This window comes from Glycine soja, chromosome 18, assembly GCF_004193775.1.
Source record: "Glycine soja cultivar W05 chromosome 18, ASM419377v2, whole genome shotgun sequence".
Taxonomy (NCBI): domain Eukaryota; kingdom Viridiplantae; phylum Streptophyta; class Magnoliopsida; order Fabales; family Fabaceae; genus Glycine; species Glycine soja.
Window position 1 is genome coordinate 15,474,782 of NC_041019.1, and position 21,912 is coordinate 15,496,693.

The window sequence follows — 21,912 nt, forward strand, 5'->3', positions numbered from 1 at the left end:
TGTATTTGTTCTGTTCAAGATGGATGAAGTGATAAATTCAAAATGAATTGCTTCCTAATCCTAAAATGGTTGTTGACTAATCTGAATGGGTAACTGGTCTCTCTCGATATCAATCAAAGTTCTGTTAGGGGTGTTTACAAGTCGGTTTGGTTCGAATTTAGAAGAAAATAAAATCTTAAACTAATTGATTTTAATTGGTTCATATTTTAGAATATTTTTTGTCTAACTCAAACCAAACCAACCCGATAATAAATGAGTTGGTTTGGTTTGGTTTGAGTAATTGGATATCCGATCAATTTTTTAAAAAAATTGAAAAAATTAAAATAACATGATTTTCCCAATTTTGAGAAATAATGATGTCATAAATAATGTAAACATGTTTTAATGTTATTGACTTATAACCAAATAATAATAGTATAAATTAGGAAAAATAACACATGGTTAATTGATTAAATCATAAATCTCGATCTATATATAATAATTAAAAGGAAACAAACTAAATTGTTAAAGTAAAACACGAATGAAAGGATTCAAAAGAGCACAATAATAGGTAAATTAAGCATTGAAAAAAAAATAGATATAAGATTGGTTTGGTTCATATTTCAATTGGTTTGGTTCGGGGTTAACTCAAATTCAAAAGAAAAATTCAATTGGTTTGATTTAGATTGTCAAGTTCATAATGATTTTTGCATATTATTAAAATTCAATAATTACTCCCTCCATTCCTATATATAAGACTTAATTACATAATTCATGAAGATTAAGAAAAGTAATTAGTTTAATTAATAACAATAAATTTATATTTTTTTTCCAAAATTATCATTGTGATTAATATTTATCACTTTTCTAATTGTTTGTCAATACATTCTCTCTCTTATTTAAATTAGGGGTATTTATAGCCTAAAAATAATTAATGCAAAAAATATTTTAAATTGAGTCTTATAAAAAGGAACAAATATCCTTTCAAACTTGTGTCTTATAAATAGGGATGGAGGGAGTTATTAATAAATAAAAATACCCTTTTTTTTCAAAAGTAGTAGATAAAAAGAAACAAAGTAATACTCTCTCATGTCCTTAACTTTTTCATCTCAAATATAAAAAAAATTTAATTACCTATGCTTTATTTAATGAGATTCTCTCCAAAATATACTTCATTTAATAAGGTCAATTTTTTTTTATGTTTGATATCAAATTTTAATAAAAAAATAATTTAAGAAATATATTTATTTTTTAATTAAAAATAACACAATTTAATTAATTAAGTTAATTATTTTTCTTAATAAATATGAAATATTTTTTTTACTTATAATCGAGACCAAAGAGAATATATTCTAATAAATTTCAAAAGACTATCCTGATGAATCACTTACATTTAAATTTTTCAAGGATTCTTTTTACATTTAAGGGGGTTCAAGTTCTAGCAACTTGAATTAAATTCTCGTTGGCTTTACTTTTGTTTCTAAGCGCATGTTAATGCTATGAAATTTGCATATCATTAAAATTAAACAAAAACACGTGGAATCTAGATTGTTTAGATAGATCCTTGGGCCATTAATTAATCATCTATAATGTACAGAAGCTAGTTGAGTTAGTGTTAGTGGAGACCAATAGCTGGAATTGCAACGGTACACAGAGGTCCACTTATAATTGTACTCTCAACCATCTGGACCATAGGCCATGTGCTCTTGATACAGGACAGGAATTCCTTGGAGAGAAAGAACCCAAGGGGCACCAATGATTATTCGAATAATAACTAAATAAAGAGTTTAATAACTATTCATTGTGCTTTACATTATATCAATCAATCAGAGAAGCAGCATAATTAAATTATTTATATTATTAGAGTATAATTTATTTTATTAATTATTTTATATTATTAATGCATAATTGTTAATGTATAATTTATTTTCTTTTGTAATAAAGTACTTTTTTAATGAAAATTTAGATAAATGAGTCTTAAGAATTTATTAGGATCTGAATAAAGATACTTTACACGTTACTTACTAATAATTTTTTAATAAAAATCAAATTCACATTCTTCTTATATATGAATTTGTTTTTTTTTTTATAAACTTGACAAATCATTGACATGTTAAATAAAATACTAATATAAAAAGTAAATATCTATTCACTCAAATTATTTTTCACACTTAAGATTTATTTAATGCATGGAATAGTCACTTAAAAATTTACATAATGAGTATTATTCCATTTTGTTACCTGGTGGTTTTAAGGACTGTTTAATATGGTTTTTTGAAATTAAAAATTTGTTCATAAATATAAAATGCATGGTGAAGGGTGCTTCCTAAAACTGAGTTGTTTATAAAAATTATACTACAAATATAAGGAATTTAATTCTATTGCATTTCTTTCTTTTCTAAAAGTAAAATGATAATGCATATATGTTATTCTAATTTAAATTATAGAAGTGCTATATAGAAGCACATTTTCTAACATATTTCTTATTATTAATTAAAATTTATTGAAAGTTATAATTTTTTTTATCTCACCATTTATTTTATGATTTTTTTTCTTCTGATTTTGCATTTTGTTGAAGAAACTAATTATAATTGATAGAATGTATTAGTCAATTACTCAATACACACTTACCATTTTAGAAAGGACACGTTACTATCTTAGAAGGGTAAAAAAAAAACTACTCCTAAAGTATCTTTAATTTATAGAGAAAGAAAAAATGCCCCTGATAATATAATAAAAGAAACACTATTCTAATAAAAATATATTTAACCTATATCAAACTGGTATTGACTTTCCTTTTTCTTTCTGCTAGGCACAAGTTTGCTATTATTATTTTTGTTACTCATTAAAGAGTATTTGGTAAGAGATTTTTTTTTTTATGTTTGAGAATTATGAATATTTAAAATCATATTTCCTTGATGAAGAAAATTTTTTTGATTGATCATTAAAAATTTTAGATAATTTTTTTAGGAATCAAAAAGTTATGTGATATTTTTATCAGTAATTTTAATTATTAATCACAATAAATAATTTAACAAGAGTAATATCATGTTTTTATTACAGTAAAACAAAAATTACCCCTCCATAGGAACGTTTTTGTGGGAATATGAGTTAAAAACGATTATGTAAATATGTTACTTAAAAATAGATATAAAACATGAAAAATTAAGTTTTACAAATTTAGGATTCTTGGAAAATTCAAAATTTTTGCTCTTCTAAACGCTCCATATAATATTGAAGGTACCCTTCTATTTGAAAGTGCTTTAAATTTTGTAGAGGACTCAATATTTTTGTATTACATGAGTTTTTATGCACATTAACGTTATAATAATCAGTTGATAGAGAGACACTTCAAGTCTCTTTCTGTGTTATTTTTTTTGAAGTAAAAAAAAAAAAAAAAAAGCAATGGAAGAAGGTAACAACAACAGTAATAATTTAAAGACATATAAAAATACAATTATACATGAAAGTGTAATTTTAGAATAGGTAATGTTTCCACTAAAAAGAATATTTTTTTTTTATTCAGAGTTATAGATTAATATCTTATCTTCAAAATTAATTGAATATATAATAGAAAAAGGGCATCACATTATTGTACAATTAAAAGTTTTTTTTTTCAGTTCGTGTATCGCGCGTTGTAGGCTATTCGGCCACTGTCCGTCATTGCAACGTTACGCAAGACCCTAGCTACTTGTATAGTGTACATTCAACCTTTTTGGTCCACATGTATATTGGCAAGTGATCAATTATTGTAGTTTCTGCCTTTGGCCATGAAGAAAAATGAGGGTTTCCTAGCGTAAAAAAATAGGAATGAAGTACGTGATAAAGACGTACCGTTGTTAATTTTTCTAATTTTTAAAACATAAAATAAATAAACTTAGGTGAACTCATTTCTTTTTTTGGAATTGGAAAACATTAGCAACACACTTTACTAATTTAGAATATATACTCTTTTTTATTGGCAAAAATATGTTACAAATAACAAAATTTGATAAGTTTCCCAATTTTGTAGTTTTCAATGAATTTTAATTAATAATAAAGAATATGATAAAAATAATATATTAGAAAATATGTTATTAATAGTTTTTTTATATATATTTTTATTTCTTTTTTGGTGAAGAGTAAGGGGTTTTTTTTAATTTACTTAAATATTAATGATAATATAAGAAACTCTCTATTTTTTTTCATTATGTTTTATATACCATTAAATATTCAAAGAAGTTGGACAATTTTGGAAAGAGGGCTTTTGTTGCATATATTAATCTTACGTGGTTCAAAGACCAGTAGCAATTGTACCAAATAAAGAAGTTGCATAGCCTACCAAAAATGTGCTTGACATAAATAAATCATCGAAATATTTATTTTTATATCACTAAAAAATAAAGAGAAGTCATTTTTCATTTACCCTCAAAAGTCAATAAAATAAACATATGAAAGAGTTAAGAAGATCATTACTAGCTAATTATTACTTTGTGTAATGTAATGTGAGTATAAGCCAAGTTGCTTTTTCTACAGATCGACATATTGCCAAGTAATAACCAACCACGTAAGCCTCCCATGATCTTAATTTACAAAAAGAGGGGACAAAAAACTGAAAAAAAAAGAGTGTAAATTTTTCCTTTGTTTCTCCTTGGATTTCATCTTGAACGCATGAAAAACTTTGGTTTTTCACTTTCTACCCCCACCAAAAAAAAAAAAAAAAAACTAAAGAAAGAGTTGAGACTGCAAGAGATCATAGTAGTTGGCAGCTTCATCTTCAAGGTCCCACAACAACCCATCACAAAAGGAAGAAAACATGTCCCCACCGTTGAAATTGAACCCATCTTCACCATGATCGAGTGATTCATCCTCTTTATTTGGAATCCCAAGTTCATCATCAGAAGCTTCAAGAAGGTGTCTCATGACCCCTTCTTTGTCATCATGTTCCTCCACCATGTTACTAGAATATTGAGTTGTTGAGGATGAACAAGACTCTAAATTATTATTAGTTGTTGTTGTGGGGTTGGTGAGGTTGAGTTGGCTCAAAAGGGTATCCGAATCATTGGCACAATTGGTGATTTCTTGTTGGAGGGCAGTGATGAGAGGAGAGAGGTCTTGTGTGGAGTCATCTTCCTCTGATTCAAGGAGGGATAGTATGTGGTTGTATGGCATGTGTCTCTTTGATGAGGACTCTAGTAATTCATAACTATCTAATGATGCATCTTTGTGCTCTAGGGTCTCTTCTTCTCTTGGCCTCTTTGGTACCACCCTTTCCTCCATTTTGTTAGAAAAATGAAATAAAAGGAGGGAAGAAGGAAAGGAGTAGAAAAATGGGGTGAGTGTTGTGAAGTGAGAAGGAGCAAGGGAAGGTACACAATTGGTGGGAGAGGGTGATGAGAGAGAGTGCGGTGTGGGAAGGTATATATAAAGAGAGGAGGAGGGGAGAGAGCAAGTTTCGGAGTTTGTGGTCAATAAGTGGAAAAGAGAAAGCAATTGGGGAATATTACCGGGGAAACTTTGTAAAGTGTGTTCCTTGGACTAGGGTGAGAGCAGGGGATTGAGACGCTTAGAAATTAATTATAATATTTCCTTGAAATAAATGAAAATTAATGAAAGAAAATTAGAAAAGATAAATCAACTAACTATTTCTATTCAATAATTTTTGTAGTAAGTGGAAACAAATTTATATGTAACTGAGAATGGAAAAATGTATCTTCTTATTTTAATAAATTCATCTATATGCGTCAAAATTTTATATTTTACCTCCCTTAATTTTATATATTTGTACCCTCTCACTTACTTTCACGTGAATGCACCTCTTGTTTTAATATTTCTGTCTCTATTTTATGTTTTTATCTCATTATTTCTTTTTTCACTTTTTTATATATTTATTATTAATTTATTTACATATTTTTTATTAGATATATTTTTTTAAAATAAATTGCCCTTACTAGCCTCAGGTCCTAGATTTGCTGCTGGTTGTAAGTTAATTTTTTACAAAAACTAAAAAATTAGTAAAGAGATAAAAGATTGTGGCAATTTTACAAATTAAGTTTATCATCCATTGTGTTATATATATATATTTTTTTTTAATATAGTGAGTCTTGCTTAAAATGTTTATATATATATATATATATATATATATATATATATATATATATATTTAAGATAATGAGGCTTGCTTAAAATGTGTATGAAAGAATGACTCGAAGGATATAGTAAAGGTGATAATATATGTTAAATTTGTGAAAAAAAAGTTATGTTTAATTTTTACAAAAATATATTCTTTGTGAACATCATTAATTTTAAGGATGACTAAATATTAAATTGAAGATTAATATTATAAAGAGATATCTCGAAAGTTCACTCAGAGAGTAAAAGATGTTAATTGTGTAGTGGTTACTAAAACAAGAACAAATGTGTTAAAAATGAATTGCTTGTACTTCTCCTTATTTTATAAAAAGCCATTTGTTTTAATCCTTTCTTGCTTTATTTGTCATTGTCGGTTTGCATATCTAAACAATAAACAAATAAATGAATGTTGTTTTATTAACTCAAGGACTAATAAAAGGATCTTTAAAAATTCAAGAGCTAAAATCTTAGCATCATAATTAAGGACTAACTTAAGAGTTTACTTCAAATAAAAGATATATTAGTGAGTTGTTGCAACTTAATTATTAGTAGTCTTGAGTATTAATAAAAAAAATAGTAGTCTTTAGTTAGTCTTGAATTATTCTTGTAAATTTACTTTTATTTTAGAAAAAAAATTATTATTAAAATAAAAGCAATAATTAATGTTATATATGTAAATAAATTATAAATTTATTTAAATCTGTTTTATTTATCTCTCACTAATAATATATTCATTTATTTTCAAAAAACAAATTACTCGTTTTACCAACGGGTAGTTGATTTAAGTTGTATATATTTAATTTTTTTTTCAATATTTCATATTCAAATCCTACATATTTTCAACCTGAACATAATCAATGTTTATAAATGATACATTGCTTTTAAGGGATTTATAAATGATACATGTAGTTTAGGGAGAAAAATGCTCACTATAATGGAGTTAAATGTGTGAAATTTCTATACTAAAGGTACATGAAGTCTTCTTCAATAACACACCCAACTTTTGTTTTTGCCTTCTTTGTGTGTAACATGCATTTTCTTAGTTAGTCCTGCTTTGCATCATCACCGTAGGATCAGATATAAATGGGGACACCGTGTCCATAACTTTTTTTTTTTTCCTTAAAAAATTTATACGCTACGATAGTCTCGAAGATTATGAATAGGTAGCATATTTGTTTTGTTTTTTTCATTAATAGTTATAAAATATTATTATTTTATTAATTTTAGGTAATTTTCATATAACAAATAAAAATAAAATAAAATAAAATAAATATTTTTTACAAATAATTCAAAATAGAAAAGCATTTTGTCAAATCAAATATAACCTTAACTTTACGTGAAAATTGAGAAGAAAGAATACAGATAAAGAAAAATAGATGCTAATACAGAAAAGGCTAATATCGGAGACAAGTAATTAACTTAGTTTAAAACTAAATTTTATATTTTTTTATTTCTCCTTCATTAATTTCTTATTCTTCAATTTTTACAAGCTAATTTGTTGTCATAAAAATTTAATTAATTTACTTCACAAATAGTTAAATGTCCGCAATTGATAAATGATTTAAAATATTAATTTAAAATGATTTCAATATATATTTTTCAAAGGAAAGTAACTCAATTTATTTTTTATTTAGTAAAAATATAAATAAATTACTATTTTAAGAAATTAAGAATATAACTTTTCTCCCCTACTAAAAAAATACGAGGTGGATTGTGGCGTAGAAGTGGCTTATTTCTTTGCTTGGTGAAAGTAAGATATTTTATAGTAAAAAATGATAAGATTTATCTCAACTCGTAGAAATTACTGAAATAATAACTTATTCCGCTGAAATTTTAATATCATTCCTTTTCTGTGATCAGATTTCATTCCTATGTTGTATTGCGCTTTTCTTATCAGTGTGAATATACAATTACATTCCGTGTTGACTCCCCAGGCTACACTGTTTTTTCTTTCTTTCCAAAAGACATCATTTAATGAATAGTAAGAGACTTCCTTCTAAAAGAAAAATATCAATAATAAAAGACCTTTTTTTTAGACATAAAAAATTATTAAAGTACTGATGCCATACTGGTGCCTGTCTATTCGATGTCTTTTTTTTTTTGTTTAGGATTTTTTGTTTTGGTTTTGGATTATCATTTAATGATATATTAAGTTATTAAGGAATTTTGAATGTTAAAAATAAAATTCAAATAAAATTCAATTATTTAATAATTTCTCTGTACATCATTCTGTGCAGCTAAGTAAACTAAACACATATTGAGATTCATATGCATCTTGAAAAATATCATCATTTCTTTTGAATTCAGCATTTTTTCTTATTCAGATCTTGGAAAATATCATTTAAAAACTAAGAAAGAATTTTGTTTGTGGTTCCTTTGCTAATTGATATATTTTAAAGGATAACTAAGTTAATAGATTTTATTCTAAGTTTCTTTTGAATAATATTAAAATTAAAAGATAAAATTTTGTAATTATTAATTAATAAGTTAGCTCATTAAATTCAAACTTTTAGTACTAAATATATCTACAGTTTTTTTTTTAATATATGGGATAAAGATCAAGTCAAGAATAATCATTGATAACTACAGTCCTTTTTTGTATATTTTGAATTCAACATTCAAATATTTTGATATTATCTCAATGATAATGCACGCTAAATTTTAAATAAATTGTATTGGACATTTGTAGTCATATAATCTTGTATTCACCGGCCGTCTACTCATATTTTAAAAAAAATTATATATTTAATCTGTTCAACAATAAGAATTTAAAATCTAACAATTGAATTATTAATATATATATATATATATATATATATATATATATATATTAATTGTTAAATAAAGTTCTTAATAGAGTTAATTTTCCTCTCAATAATATGGTGCGTGTATACATGCTCCCTCAGGGAAAACTTTTTAATTTTAGTCAATCCCAATAAAGTAGAATATGAATTTGGGGAAATTAGTGTAGGTGGTGGACAGTGGGGTCTCTTTAGAAACAATGTGGTGGACTTGTGAGCAAACTTCAGTTTTGTTTTCTTGGTCAAGTGATATGGTGGAAAATCACATAGCATTGAGGCCACCTAAAAATGGAGAAGCATGGATAATGAGGTGTTAATAAAAAATGAAAACGAGAGCAACGCGTAGAACTGAAGGGATGTTATTTCATTACATGGCAGGGTGGAAAGGAAATCATATTTAGGGTATCTTTGGTTTGCATTTTCATTTTCTGTTTTTATTTTCTGAAAATTGTTTTGATGTTTAAAATATTAGAATTCTGAAAATATGTTTGGTTTGACTTCTTCTTATTTGTTTTCATGAAATAAAAATACTGAAAATTTATAATATATTGACTTTTTGTGTTTTTGTATTTTTAAATTTGCTTAAGATTATATTTATTGTCACCACAATTTTATTCTAACCAAACTGAGATTTATGTTCTCAACTGAAAACGAAAATTTATTGTCACCACAATTTCATATTTTTATTTTCACTAAAAATATTTCCAGAAATTCAACCAAACACATTTTCATCACCGATTCCTGTTTTCAATGAAAATGAATACAGAAAATAACCAAACAAAACATCCCATAGATATTTGAAAGATATTTGAAAATTATCTAGAGAGAAGTCAAAATCATACCGGATTCATTTTACACGCACGCGTTCCAACTATATTGTTTTTTACTGTACGTTCCAACTACGCTAGCATATATATTGTGCGAACTAGACTAATATTAAAGAACAAAAAATGATTTTTGCTTTAAAGTGTGTATGCGTGTAGTGCAAAAGCTAGACTAAGGTTTTTTTTTCCCACAGTTATGAGATTCTTTTTTTTGTAAAGAAAGCTAGATTAAGTTTGGTTAAGATTAATTTATTTGATAATTTTTAACTGGAATTTTTAATTATGTTCGTAAACTTGTATTTAATATTTTTTAATTAAATCTTTCAGTCTAATTATCGTTAAGAAAATTAATCATAAATAATTAATTAGAATTGTAGTCAAAGGATTACTACTTTTGACATACGTGTTGTAACTGATGGTAAAAATGTCTAACACAATAACAAAATCTCAATAAAAGAGTAAAAAATAATGTAAAAATATTCTCCCAAACTAATAAGAATATGCGAGAAATATCAATAAAAATAGAGTAAAAATATAACCACAAAAATGTACAAGAGATGTACAAATTTTCAATGTAAAAAGTCCCTCAAAGCAAGGATAAAAAGCACGAATTATCAAGACCAATCAAATAGCTCCACTATGATCAACAAAAGATACAAAAAGGTCTCCAACAAGTGCACAAAACATACATATAATTAGCCAAAGCACCAATGCTCACAAATAAGAAACAAAAAGATTAAAAACCCCAAATACAAAGCAGAATAATGTGAAGTACTTATCTCCCTCTCTAGACTTCGTTTTGATGATCCAACCAGACAAAACAAAATTTCATGTCATGAACCCGATCCAACAGTGAACAATCATGCAATTACAATCCAAAAATCTTCTATCTGGTGGTGTGCAAAAATCACAATGAATTTTTGTCTTCTCTCTCACTATTTGTTGTTGTATGTTTCATTTTAACGAGTCTTTCTTCTTATCCTAATCTTATCCCTCTCCACTAAGTTTAGTGAGACATAATGGGCCAACATATTTGTCCATTTTTCCACATAGGAAGGGAGTCCTAGTCCATCAAATCTCCCCCTCACAATGTGGAGGTGACCGTCAAATTGGCGATCTCACAACAAGCTTCAAACTTTCCTCTTAATAATGCCTTAGTCATCATATAAATGCCATTATCATCAACATGAATTTGGGCCAATTCCAACAACTTAGCATCCAAAGTATCCCGTATTCAATGATACCACTCATCAATATGCCTGGGAGCTTGAATGAAAAGTTGGATTTTTACCAAGATGAATAGCATTCTGGCTATCCACAAATAGTAGATAATTCTCCTTAACAAAACTAAACTTATGCAAGAATTTCTTCACCCATAGCAACTCCTTGCATGCTTCAGTAATGACAATGAATTTTGCCTCTGTAGTAGACAAAGCTACACACTTCTACAGCCTAGATTGCCAAGTTACAACTCCCCTACAAATTTAACCAAATAGCCCGAAGTGGACTTCCTGGAATCAATGTCTCTAGCAATATTTGAGTCTAAATACCCCCACCAAAGTAGGCTTATCACCCCAAAACAAAGCCTCATGTCAATAGTACCACAAAGATATCTCATAATCCATTTCACAACATTCCAATGTGACCTGGGTTTGATAGAAATCTACTAACTATGACAACAACATGTGCAATATCCTTTCTTGTGCACACCATTGCATACATGAAACTACCCACAACAGATGCATAAGAAACCCGTTGTATATCTAATTTCTCAGCTTCATTTGGTGGACTCTGTTTAGAACTTAAAATGAGTAGCAAGAGGAGTACTCACCACCTTGTCCTTTTCCATTTAGAATCTCTGCAACACTTTTTTAATTATGTAGTGTTCTTGTGACAACAATAATTTCTTCTCCTTCTTGTCATGTATGACTCTTATACCAATAATATGTTTAGCAGCTCCTATGCCTTTCATGGCAAATGACTTGCCCAATATTGCTTCTTTGGCCTGTCAATCCTGGAAACATTTTTCCGTACGATAGGCATATCATCAACATACAATAACAAGGAGTTTATTCATTATTTGGAATGAAACTATTTTGTATTATTTGTGTGAAACTATTTTATATTGTCAGTGCATGATCATCAAACTTTTGTGTTTATTCATTATTTAAGGTGATGTAAAATTAATTTAATAAGCAGTTTTTCATCGAAAAAAATTCTTATTAATGAGAAAATATAAGATATTGAAACAATAAATGCATTGATAAAAATTAAATGATTAATACAAATTTTATTGGATTAGATTAAAGAATTATTGTTTGGTTCACTATAAGAAAAACATAAATTAGCCAAAATCTAACACTAATAATGGCTATGTTAGCATGTGGTATCGACGACCACAAAGTTGTTGTAAATGAGTTCATGTTGGCCAGAAGAAGTCGTTTGATATTAGTATTGGTAATGTTAGCACTTAGGCCAATAGTAAATAACAAGAAAAGAAAACTATTGGTGAGAATAAGGTGTCTCCATTCATTATTAATAATGCAAACTAGAATGCTCAAAACTAAAAAAACCTTACCCAAAACCAACAAACCAAACCAAAATAGAAAAGCCATAGCTCAAAACCTAACCCTAAACCTAGAAACCCCATCACCATTACAACACCGAACCCATCATCATCATAGCACAAAACCTGCCACCATGACATCCTAGTCCTTACACTCACTGGAGATCGAACCTATCCTTATGATATTATGGCTCAAAGTCAAAATCAATTGTTAACAAAAAAAAAGAAGGAAACAAGAAACCCATTGGTGACAACACTATTGGCATCAACCTACCATGTGTAAGCTTTTTTCCCATTTTTAAATAGCTTTCACTATTCTTATAGAGATTGGGTTTAGCCATAAGTAAAGGGCATGAGGTTATGAGTTCAGTGTCAAGGGGAGGGTTAAGTTTAGTTAGGAAGGTGTGAGAGAGGGAATATTAGAATTGGAAGTTTAACGGTATATGTGTCAAGGTTTTTGGGAAAAGTGCATGGGGTTTTGAATTTTGGGAAAATGGAGAGGGAGATATGAGAGTTTGGCACCAAATTTTCATAAGAAGTTATGTTGTCCTAGTTTATGCTTAGATTTTTCTTCAAAAATGATTAAGTAGAGTTAACTTAGTCATCACTATTTGCACTAATCTCAATGTCATCACTTATTAGTGTTAATCAAACAATAATCATTGTCAAATAAAAATGAAATGGATAATTAAAAAATGGCAAATGCTTTGGGCATTGGTTAAGGAACTAGAAGGAGAAAAGTCTTCATTGGGATCCACAAAATTGTGCTACTCATGACTTTTTTACACTCCCCTATGATTTTCACAATAAATATTTTCTCCTTTTAGGGCATTGGTTAGCAAGATCCTAAAAAATAACAAAAATCATATTTGTGTTGGTTTAACACCTATTGACCTATACTAATTAGTTGTAGTGTTGTGGTTGTAACTAACAAATCGATGTTAAAAATTTGTTTCAATTGTTTGTGGTTTTGAACCTAAGCAAAGGTATCGAATATGTACGACAATGGTATTAGTCTAATATCAACAAATAATGAAGTGGTGAGTATAGTATTATCACATGAAGGCTTAGTTGATTACTAAATTTTAAGAATTGGTTAAGTGAATCGGATATTGAAAACGTTGTCTCTAGTTAATTGTAAAATGTTAATAAAAAAGTAAAAACTAACTATTAAAAGATAAGACACAAAGATTCAAGAAAGACAAGGTAGATCAAGATCCTCTAATTCTTCATTCCTAAATCACATACTCTCACAATCTTAATCTCACACATTGAATCAATGTTCAAATGCGCTAAATAACTAGCTCCAATTTAATGACTAATTCTTTCATTACTGTTAAAATTATGGACTATATTTGTTGAAAGTGTTTAAGTGTCTTATTACTCATCAGCTACAAATAATATATATAAGAAAAAGAATACAATAAGCAAGAAGAAAAGATAAGTTCAGACTAAGGGAACCTACTCCTACTTAGGCTTTTCAGAGTACACAAAAACAACATTTTTGAAACCTTTACAAGATTACTTCGACAAAATGATAAAACTAGCTTATATTCTAACACCCCCTCAAGCTAGAGCATATAAACTAAATTCTCCAAGCTTGGAACATATGAATTGAAGCATAAAAAAATAAAAAACAACTCCAAGATAAAGGACTCCAGTGTGCATAATACAACACCATAAAACTCAAGATTCTTCTTCTAACTCAGATGTTGCGAAGAAGCCAAACAATGGATTCAAGGTCACCTCAAGTAATTCTACTCAGAATGGATTCAAGGTCACCTCAAGTAATTTTACTCAGAATGAAAATCCCAACAATAATTATGTCCAAGAAGGAATGCAAGAAAATGTTGAATAGTCCAATAATGACAACACTGCTAGCCATGATGTTCAACTCAATTTTGCTGAGCAAAACAAAGATATAACAATAATTATGCTAACTTGAATGGCTTTAACAACAATGAAAATGCAAATGCTAACAAAAATATAAACAACACAATGGGACTTAAAACAAGTAGAGGAAGACGATTGTTGAAAACAATTGGGATAAAATTATATCCATGATCCCAGTGGTTGGGATTAGAAAGAAATTTTTGAATAAGGCGATTCTTCACTAGAATGTACCCAAGGTCAACAACAAATTCAATGATTGGGACATTGTAGTGCATCTGGGACAAGGATGGATGAGGCCGATGCAACTACAACAAAGATGAACGAAGCCATATCTCTAATAGCCTCCTACAAGCTGGAAGGTGATCATCACAACACTTCTAATTTGGGATGAACAATACAAGTATCAAATGAAAGTGGAATACAATGAAATATGCCAAAAATATAGCGACAAAAGATAGACAAACAATGACTAAAAAATATCCAAAGTCAATTGACATATATTTAATGTACTGTCCTTTGTTACAATAATAAATCATATAAGATTAAATTTCAAAAGCCAAAAAGGTTTGAAACAACATTCTTTACATATTAAACTATCTAATATATTCCATTTGTGTATTAATTGAATCATGAAATCTAAAACTCAAAAGATTGTTAATGACTATAAATAAAAAACAATAAAATTTATTCAGCTACAAATGATCCTTCATTCTAATAAATCCTAACCAATCTAAAACCAAACTAAATAAATGAGATAATAATTGTTTAAATCTCATTATTTCAATGATTTTGTTTCCATGCTCTGAAAACAACGATAACTAATGAGATATATAACCTAAGTGAATAAAATATTCAATTATAAAATAGTTCACAAACTGTGTTGTTCTTAGCTGACACAGTAACTGGAAAAATCAACCATGATATTTACATTCTTCAAAGACAACGCCAGTGGTAATATGAATATCTTAAAAATAATAATTTCCTCATAACAATATATTATAATGTTGTCACACACACTTTTTATATAACAACAATTAATCATTGTTAATATCACAATCAATCTACACAACATTAAATCAATCAAATTCTATGACATTCATCATCATGTGGAGATATAATCATTCTTAGAAGAAGTTACCTCAACCTCTTGTGGGCATAAAGCCAATCATGTGGAGCATCAATTCAATCTCACACGTAGATATATTTTTTCCTCTAAGAAGTTAGGTCAATCTCCTATTATCAAGCAATTGCATATACAAAAGACATGATATCAAACATATTTAGTTTAATAAAATCATATGAAAAACCCATCACAATTCAATCAATTATTAACATTCACCAAGCAAACATGATCCATCTCAACCAATCTTTAAATTATAAAATCATGAGCACCAATTATTAATAATAATAATATATTTCACGTGAGATACATATAGTAGCCATGAAATATCAAGGTAAGCAAATAATAATAATAATAGTTCAGGTAAGGCACATCAGAGGAGTCTTGAATCCTAAGGCAACCATTTAATACATTTGCATTTTGAATTACAAGCTTTTAACCAATCCCAACTAATGATTCTCTCATAGTAATTATATGTATATTAATGCAGCAAATTTAATGAAGTTGTACAACCCCAATTCATGAGTTCCGATCGGGTTTGACAACACAATTTTACGGCTTTCATCAATTCACAATATTCTAAAACTCATACCCGATATACATGAATATTCAAATACGATCCATCTAAAATACTTAGAATGTCACTTATCTAGAATTATTTATATAAAAATAATCTTCAAAGAATATACCATGATCATTTTAAAGGAAAACAAAGTGTTTTACTCACCTCTTGATTGAAGACCCACAAAGTCTCTAGACATTCTCACAACATATTCTATAGTCACAATACATTCTCTCCCTACACGTTTCCATTTTTCACTATTTTGATCTCACCTTTCTCCCCTCCCCCCCCCCTTTTCTCTTTGATGTCTCTTTATTATTCTAATCTCTATTTATACTAATTCCTAGTAACTTTATTATCTATTATTTTGATTGCATCTTGTCTTATTTTATCCTAGATATAAATATAAAATAAAACAAATATATTATCTTATTTATCTTATAAATATAATGCAAAACTAATATTTTAAAATAGAAGATAAAACAAATATTCTATCTTACCTAAACTATATACATGTTTTCTAATCTTGTCAAATATATATATTTTTATAATAAATATCTATATTTATGTTTTGGGATGTTACATTTAACCATTAAGTAGAAGTCATAACCCAAGGCTTAACCACTTAACAAAAGCAAACATGTTTAACCACCTACAAGGTTAAAGCAAATCAATAACAAATGCTTAACCACCATAAAGCATAAGCATAACATCTCAATGCTTAACCATCCATGGCACAAGCTTGACACAATGCTTAACCACTATGGATAGAAACTTACAATAGAAAAATACCAATAAACCACAATATCCTAAATTTGTCTTCAAGGAGAAATAATCTGAAACATATTGTGAACAAAAACAATAGAACACCAAACAAAACAACTTCAAGAATACTAATATCTTCTACCAATCATTTTCTTCAACTAAAACATTCCAAACCTTCATAATTGATGATGAATGTTCATACATCAACAAGGGATAATGTACAAGAATATACTAAATAAGGAAGAAAGCAACCATTTCCATAGCCAACACATGAAATTTACATACACCATGGACAACAAAACCAAAACAACTACAAGTAAATCTTCTAAACAAGATGAAAAGACTAATTTTTAATCAGTGCAAGCTGATGACAAACTAGACCAAAGGCAAGTCTCTTTATGGTGATGTGATGACTTCCTTATGATGATGAATGTCCCCAAAATAGAGAGAACATGACATGAAGTTGATAATTTTTTAGAATTAGAACTGAAAAATGAAGGGGAAGAAGAGCCAAACTTAGACCCAAAAACCAAACAAAGGAAAAATAGTTGAACTTTTGGCCTATAAAAGACACAAATAACTAGATATGTTGACTAGTAAAATGATCTTATAGAACCAGAGGCCTCAACTTGGATGAACCAACCATATTATTATATTTAAAAGACTGAAATATCCCAAAAATGATACCCAAAGAGGAATAAAAAGTAAACAACAATTGAAATGAATTGCCCAGATGAAAAACTGCTATGATCAATCAAACTTTGGTGATCGGTACAGTGGCTATGGTGACAACGATGGTGACTGACTAGATGGTCAAACTTGCTAGAAGGAGATGGGCATAATGGTGGCAGTGGGTACTACTAACCCACACCAGATAGGCATATATTTGACAAAAAGTGAAAACAAGATGGCTAGAAAAATGACGGCACGATGCAACTCTGATGGCACTAGAGAGAGGTGGGGAGAGGTTGATCGACAACATTAAGATGAGTCCCATGGTGTTGGCGGTGACAACCACTACGCAATAGAAAGATGGCTCATAAAAAGAACAACTTGAAAAAGTTGAGAAAAATAGATACAATTACAAAAAAAAGGGCGGTGAGGGAAAACGACAAACAACAACAAACTATGACAATGACATCAGAGTAGGATCGTACCCACCCTAATACCATGTTAAAATTATGGAGTGCATTGATGAAAATGTGTGAGTGTCTTATCACTCAGTTGCATATTGTATATATTTATAAAAAACATAAAGGGTACAATAAAAAAGAAAATATGGGTTCAAACTAGGAGAACCAACTCTTACTTAAGCTTTTCAAAATACACAAAAGCAACCTTTTCTAAACCTTTACAAGACTACTCCAATAAAGATAAAACTAGCTTATATTTTAACAATTACCAAATAATAATCCTATTTTCTTAGGTGCGTTTACTTAGCAAGGAAGTAGGCACTAGGTTCAAAATTAAAGGAACATACACAACAACATGCTTCAATTTCTTGAATTCATGCATTATGTGTCTCAATTTTTCACTTTAGCATAAGCTCAATTTTCTAAATGCAAACAAAAGCTAAGATCATTTAATTGATTTCCATCTTAAAGGATTACCCACACAATAATATTGAATTGCAATATATTAAATCAACATACAATAAACTAAATCATAGAGTTTAGAAACAATATTGATTACTTCAAAAACACTAACAATCATAAGTGATGGTAACAACTTGTGTCTCTTAATTAAATAGTTTAAGGTTTGAATGTTGGTTGATCATTGGGTAAGGAGTAGATTGTATTGAAAGAAAAATATTCATCTTATATATGCTTACGATCTTTAACAAAGATTAATTATTAATTTCGATGGGACAATTTCATATAATACCATGATAGAAAAAAACTAACAGTGAAATCTATTTATTAGCACAATATTGGACAATGGGAAAGATCCATGAGTGCAATACACGAAGCTCCACATTCATTTATAAAGCAAACTTCTATTAGAAAATATTTAAGCATCAAAACCCATACCTTTCTCTGCACTAAAAATGCACTAAGAAGAGAGAAAACATAAACTAGTGGAAAAAAATCACTGAAATATCTAAAAATGGTGCAAACCTATTAATCACTAAGTATTTCTTTGGACATAATTGTATTGAATCTTTTGATATTATCTTTTAGATTATGCATATATCAAATTTTAGATAATTTAAATATTCATTAATATGCTAACGACGAATATTTATTTATATTTTAAATAACTTATTATCTGCTAAAATAAAACATTTGAATGAAGTTTCAAATAATTTTTTATTGGCACGAAATTTTATAAGTTCAATCTACTTTATATAAATTTTCAATTCAATGGTTGGATTGATTAAATTTATATTCTATAAAAGGTTACTAACTGATGTAAGTATAAAATTCACCATCAACATACATTGGGATTTTTTATCCGTAAAATACCTAGGGATTTGCTAACATATCACTTTCTTTTTAGAAGAATAATATTTGCATAATATAATTACTATTATTATCTCAAAAGATAATAAATTGCTATTGTAGTTTTTTCTAAAAACAAACAAGTGAGTGTATATTAATAAACTCTTATAAATTTTACTAATGTATATTTATTTTCAAAATAAATAATTTAGTAAGTTATAATCACAACTATTTTAAAATGCACTTAAAATATAATGTACTAATATATTTCTTTAAAAAAAAAGTGAACATATGCCAACAAATGTGCACTTAAGATATTAATTGAAGGACTACGCCAACAACTACATGCTAATTAACTAATGTTAATTGGCCGGTTTGATTACATTGATAAGGAAAATTAGGGGCACACTTTGTTGACATAAATAAGAACTTAGTTTTCAAATTTATTTACACAAATAAAATATGAATTTGATGATATTTGTTTTCACTTGAGTTAATTTAAATATTTTTTTATAAATAAAAACTAATTTTTCAAAAATTATTGAGACAAATAAAATATAAAATTGATGATATATATGTAAGTATTTAAAGTTGAAAAATAATTTTTTATTAGTATTTGTAAATCTCTAATAAGATTTTTTTTCATAACATATTTAGTAAATATACTTAAAAAATAAATAACTAAAATATTTTATTTTAATAGATATATATATATATATATATATATATATATATCTATTTTTAAAAAAAATATTAATTTATTAATATAACCGTTATATTTAACAGATTATATAATATAAATTAATATGGATCTTTTTTAAGTTAAAAAATGTCAAAAAAATATAATGACTATATTTAGGAAATATATTTATATAAGTATAATGTAAATTTGATCATTTATAATTGAAAGAAATATTAAAAGTATAAAGAATTGTTCGATAAAATAATTTGTCATAGTAAAATTAACAATTCTCTACAAACTATAAAATATATAGTTTTTTCATCATAAAGTTTCTAATAATAATAGTAAAAGTTATTAACTAAGTAACTAAAAGAAATAAAATAAAATTAATTGGCTTTTTATATTAATAATTTCTAAGAAAATTTAATTCAGCTTTTTTTTATTATTAAAATGTCGATAAAGATATTTAAAAATTATTAAAAAAACTTAATTAATGAATATTGTTAGGGGTTTTGTATCAATAATTCTTAACATTTTTTTACTTTAAAAATATAAAAATCGTTAAGCAAATAATTTTTTTTTAAAAAATTAATTATATATTTAAATACATAAAATAATTATTATTTTTTTATCATTTTTATTATAATTTAATTTTTGTTCGCTATTAATGTAAATTTTCTTATATTATCAATCTATCAAGCATCTTCTAGAGAATAAAGTACTATCTATTTATTTATCACTTCCTCAACCGAAATACACGTTTTCCACCTTCCAATTTGTGACTCTGACCCAACGCCATCGGCGTAATTGATTTTTTTGGGAAAAGCAGCCGGTAGTGTTAGTGGTAAGCAGATTTATGTCACTATCTCAATTCTGAAACATAGAATAAAATACTCCCTCCGGCGCTTTATAATATCTTTAAGTTTTTTATGCATATATAAAAATTAATAAATAAATAAAAGAGAATAAATATTTTATAAAATTAATTTTATTAAATAGATGAAAAATAGTATTAATATCATATTTAAAAACTAAAATAACATTTATTAGATATATTTATTAAAAACATAATTAATATTATGTTAAAAAGTTAAAGTCAACACTTTTGCAATAATTTTTTTTAAGATGTAATATTTATTTCAAGATGAAAGGATTAATAATCAGATGAAAATAAAAATAAATTTAAAACTTATATATATACTTGTAATTTATGTAAAAGAAGCAAGTTTTGATTTGATTTTTTATTAAAAAAATAATTTTCATCCTTCAAGAAGTTAAATAATTATTTTTAGTTTCTATTATTATACATGAAACTTTTTAATTGTTTATATTTTTAGTGGAAGTATTTCAAGTAATATTTGTTAATGTTTATAGAACCTCGTCAATACTTCTAAACTCTTTTTATAGATCCTTAAAATAAATAGATTATTTATCTACCTTAAAATAAATGTTAAAAGACTAAAAATGGTGATTTGAAATGTTAAAATGATGAAAAATAAAAACTGAAAATAAAAATATTTTATAGAAACCAAAATAAAAAATGGCTTATAAAATAGACTAAAAATAGTGATTTCAAATTTTAGACAGATGAAAAATAAAGAATTTTTTTTACCCGCGGGATCAAAATTCATTCTTTTTATAGGAAATTTAAGCCTATATTTAATTTTCATAATTAGCCTGTTTTTAAATTTGTAGAATTTTATATTTTCATTTTTATTATAAAAATATGCCATGAGCTTGACTGACTAATTTCTTAGTTATAAAACCTTCCCTAGTCCTTTTGGCTTGTCTCGTAAGAATTAAAATCCTTTGACTGCACCAAGAAAGTCTTTCTCAGTAACTTCAAGATTCAAAGACAACCTAAAGTTAAGACCACCAAATTACAACTTTTGGTTTTTCTTTAATCATTATCCCTCGCTAATTAGTATTTTTAAGATATTAATTAAATAATTAAAAAAGTACTTAATATGTAAATTATAAAAAAATATAAAAAAAAACATTATAAATAACATAATTTTTTATTTTTCAATAAAAATATTTTTATTTTCTTAACTAATATCTTTATGATAATGGTTAACTTTTTTCATACCTACTTATGCCGGCAAAACTATGATACTTAACCGACACTACTATAAAAAGCGTTTTCTACGTCGGTGATACGATGACGG

At 27.1% G+C, this 21,912-nt stretch overlaps 1 protein-coding gene across 1 annotated transcript; it reads right to left on the minus strand.

Annotated features, from left to right (window-relative positions):
- Positions 1–4,359: 4,359 nt before the first annotated feature.
- On the minus strand, positions 4,360–5,371 carry LOC114395061. The gene has a single exon (XM_028356752.1). The coding sequence runs from the start codon at positions 5,236–5,238 to the stop codon at positions 4,684–4,686; it is 555 nt and encodes a 184-aa protein (XP_028212553.1). The 5' UTR covers positions 5,239–5,371; the 3' UTR covers positions 4,360–4,683.
- Between the last annotated feature and the right edge of the window lie 16,541 nt (positions 5,372–21,912).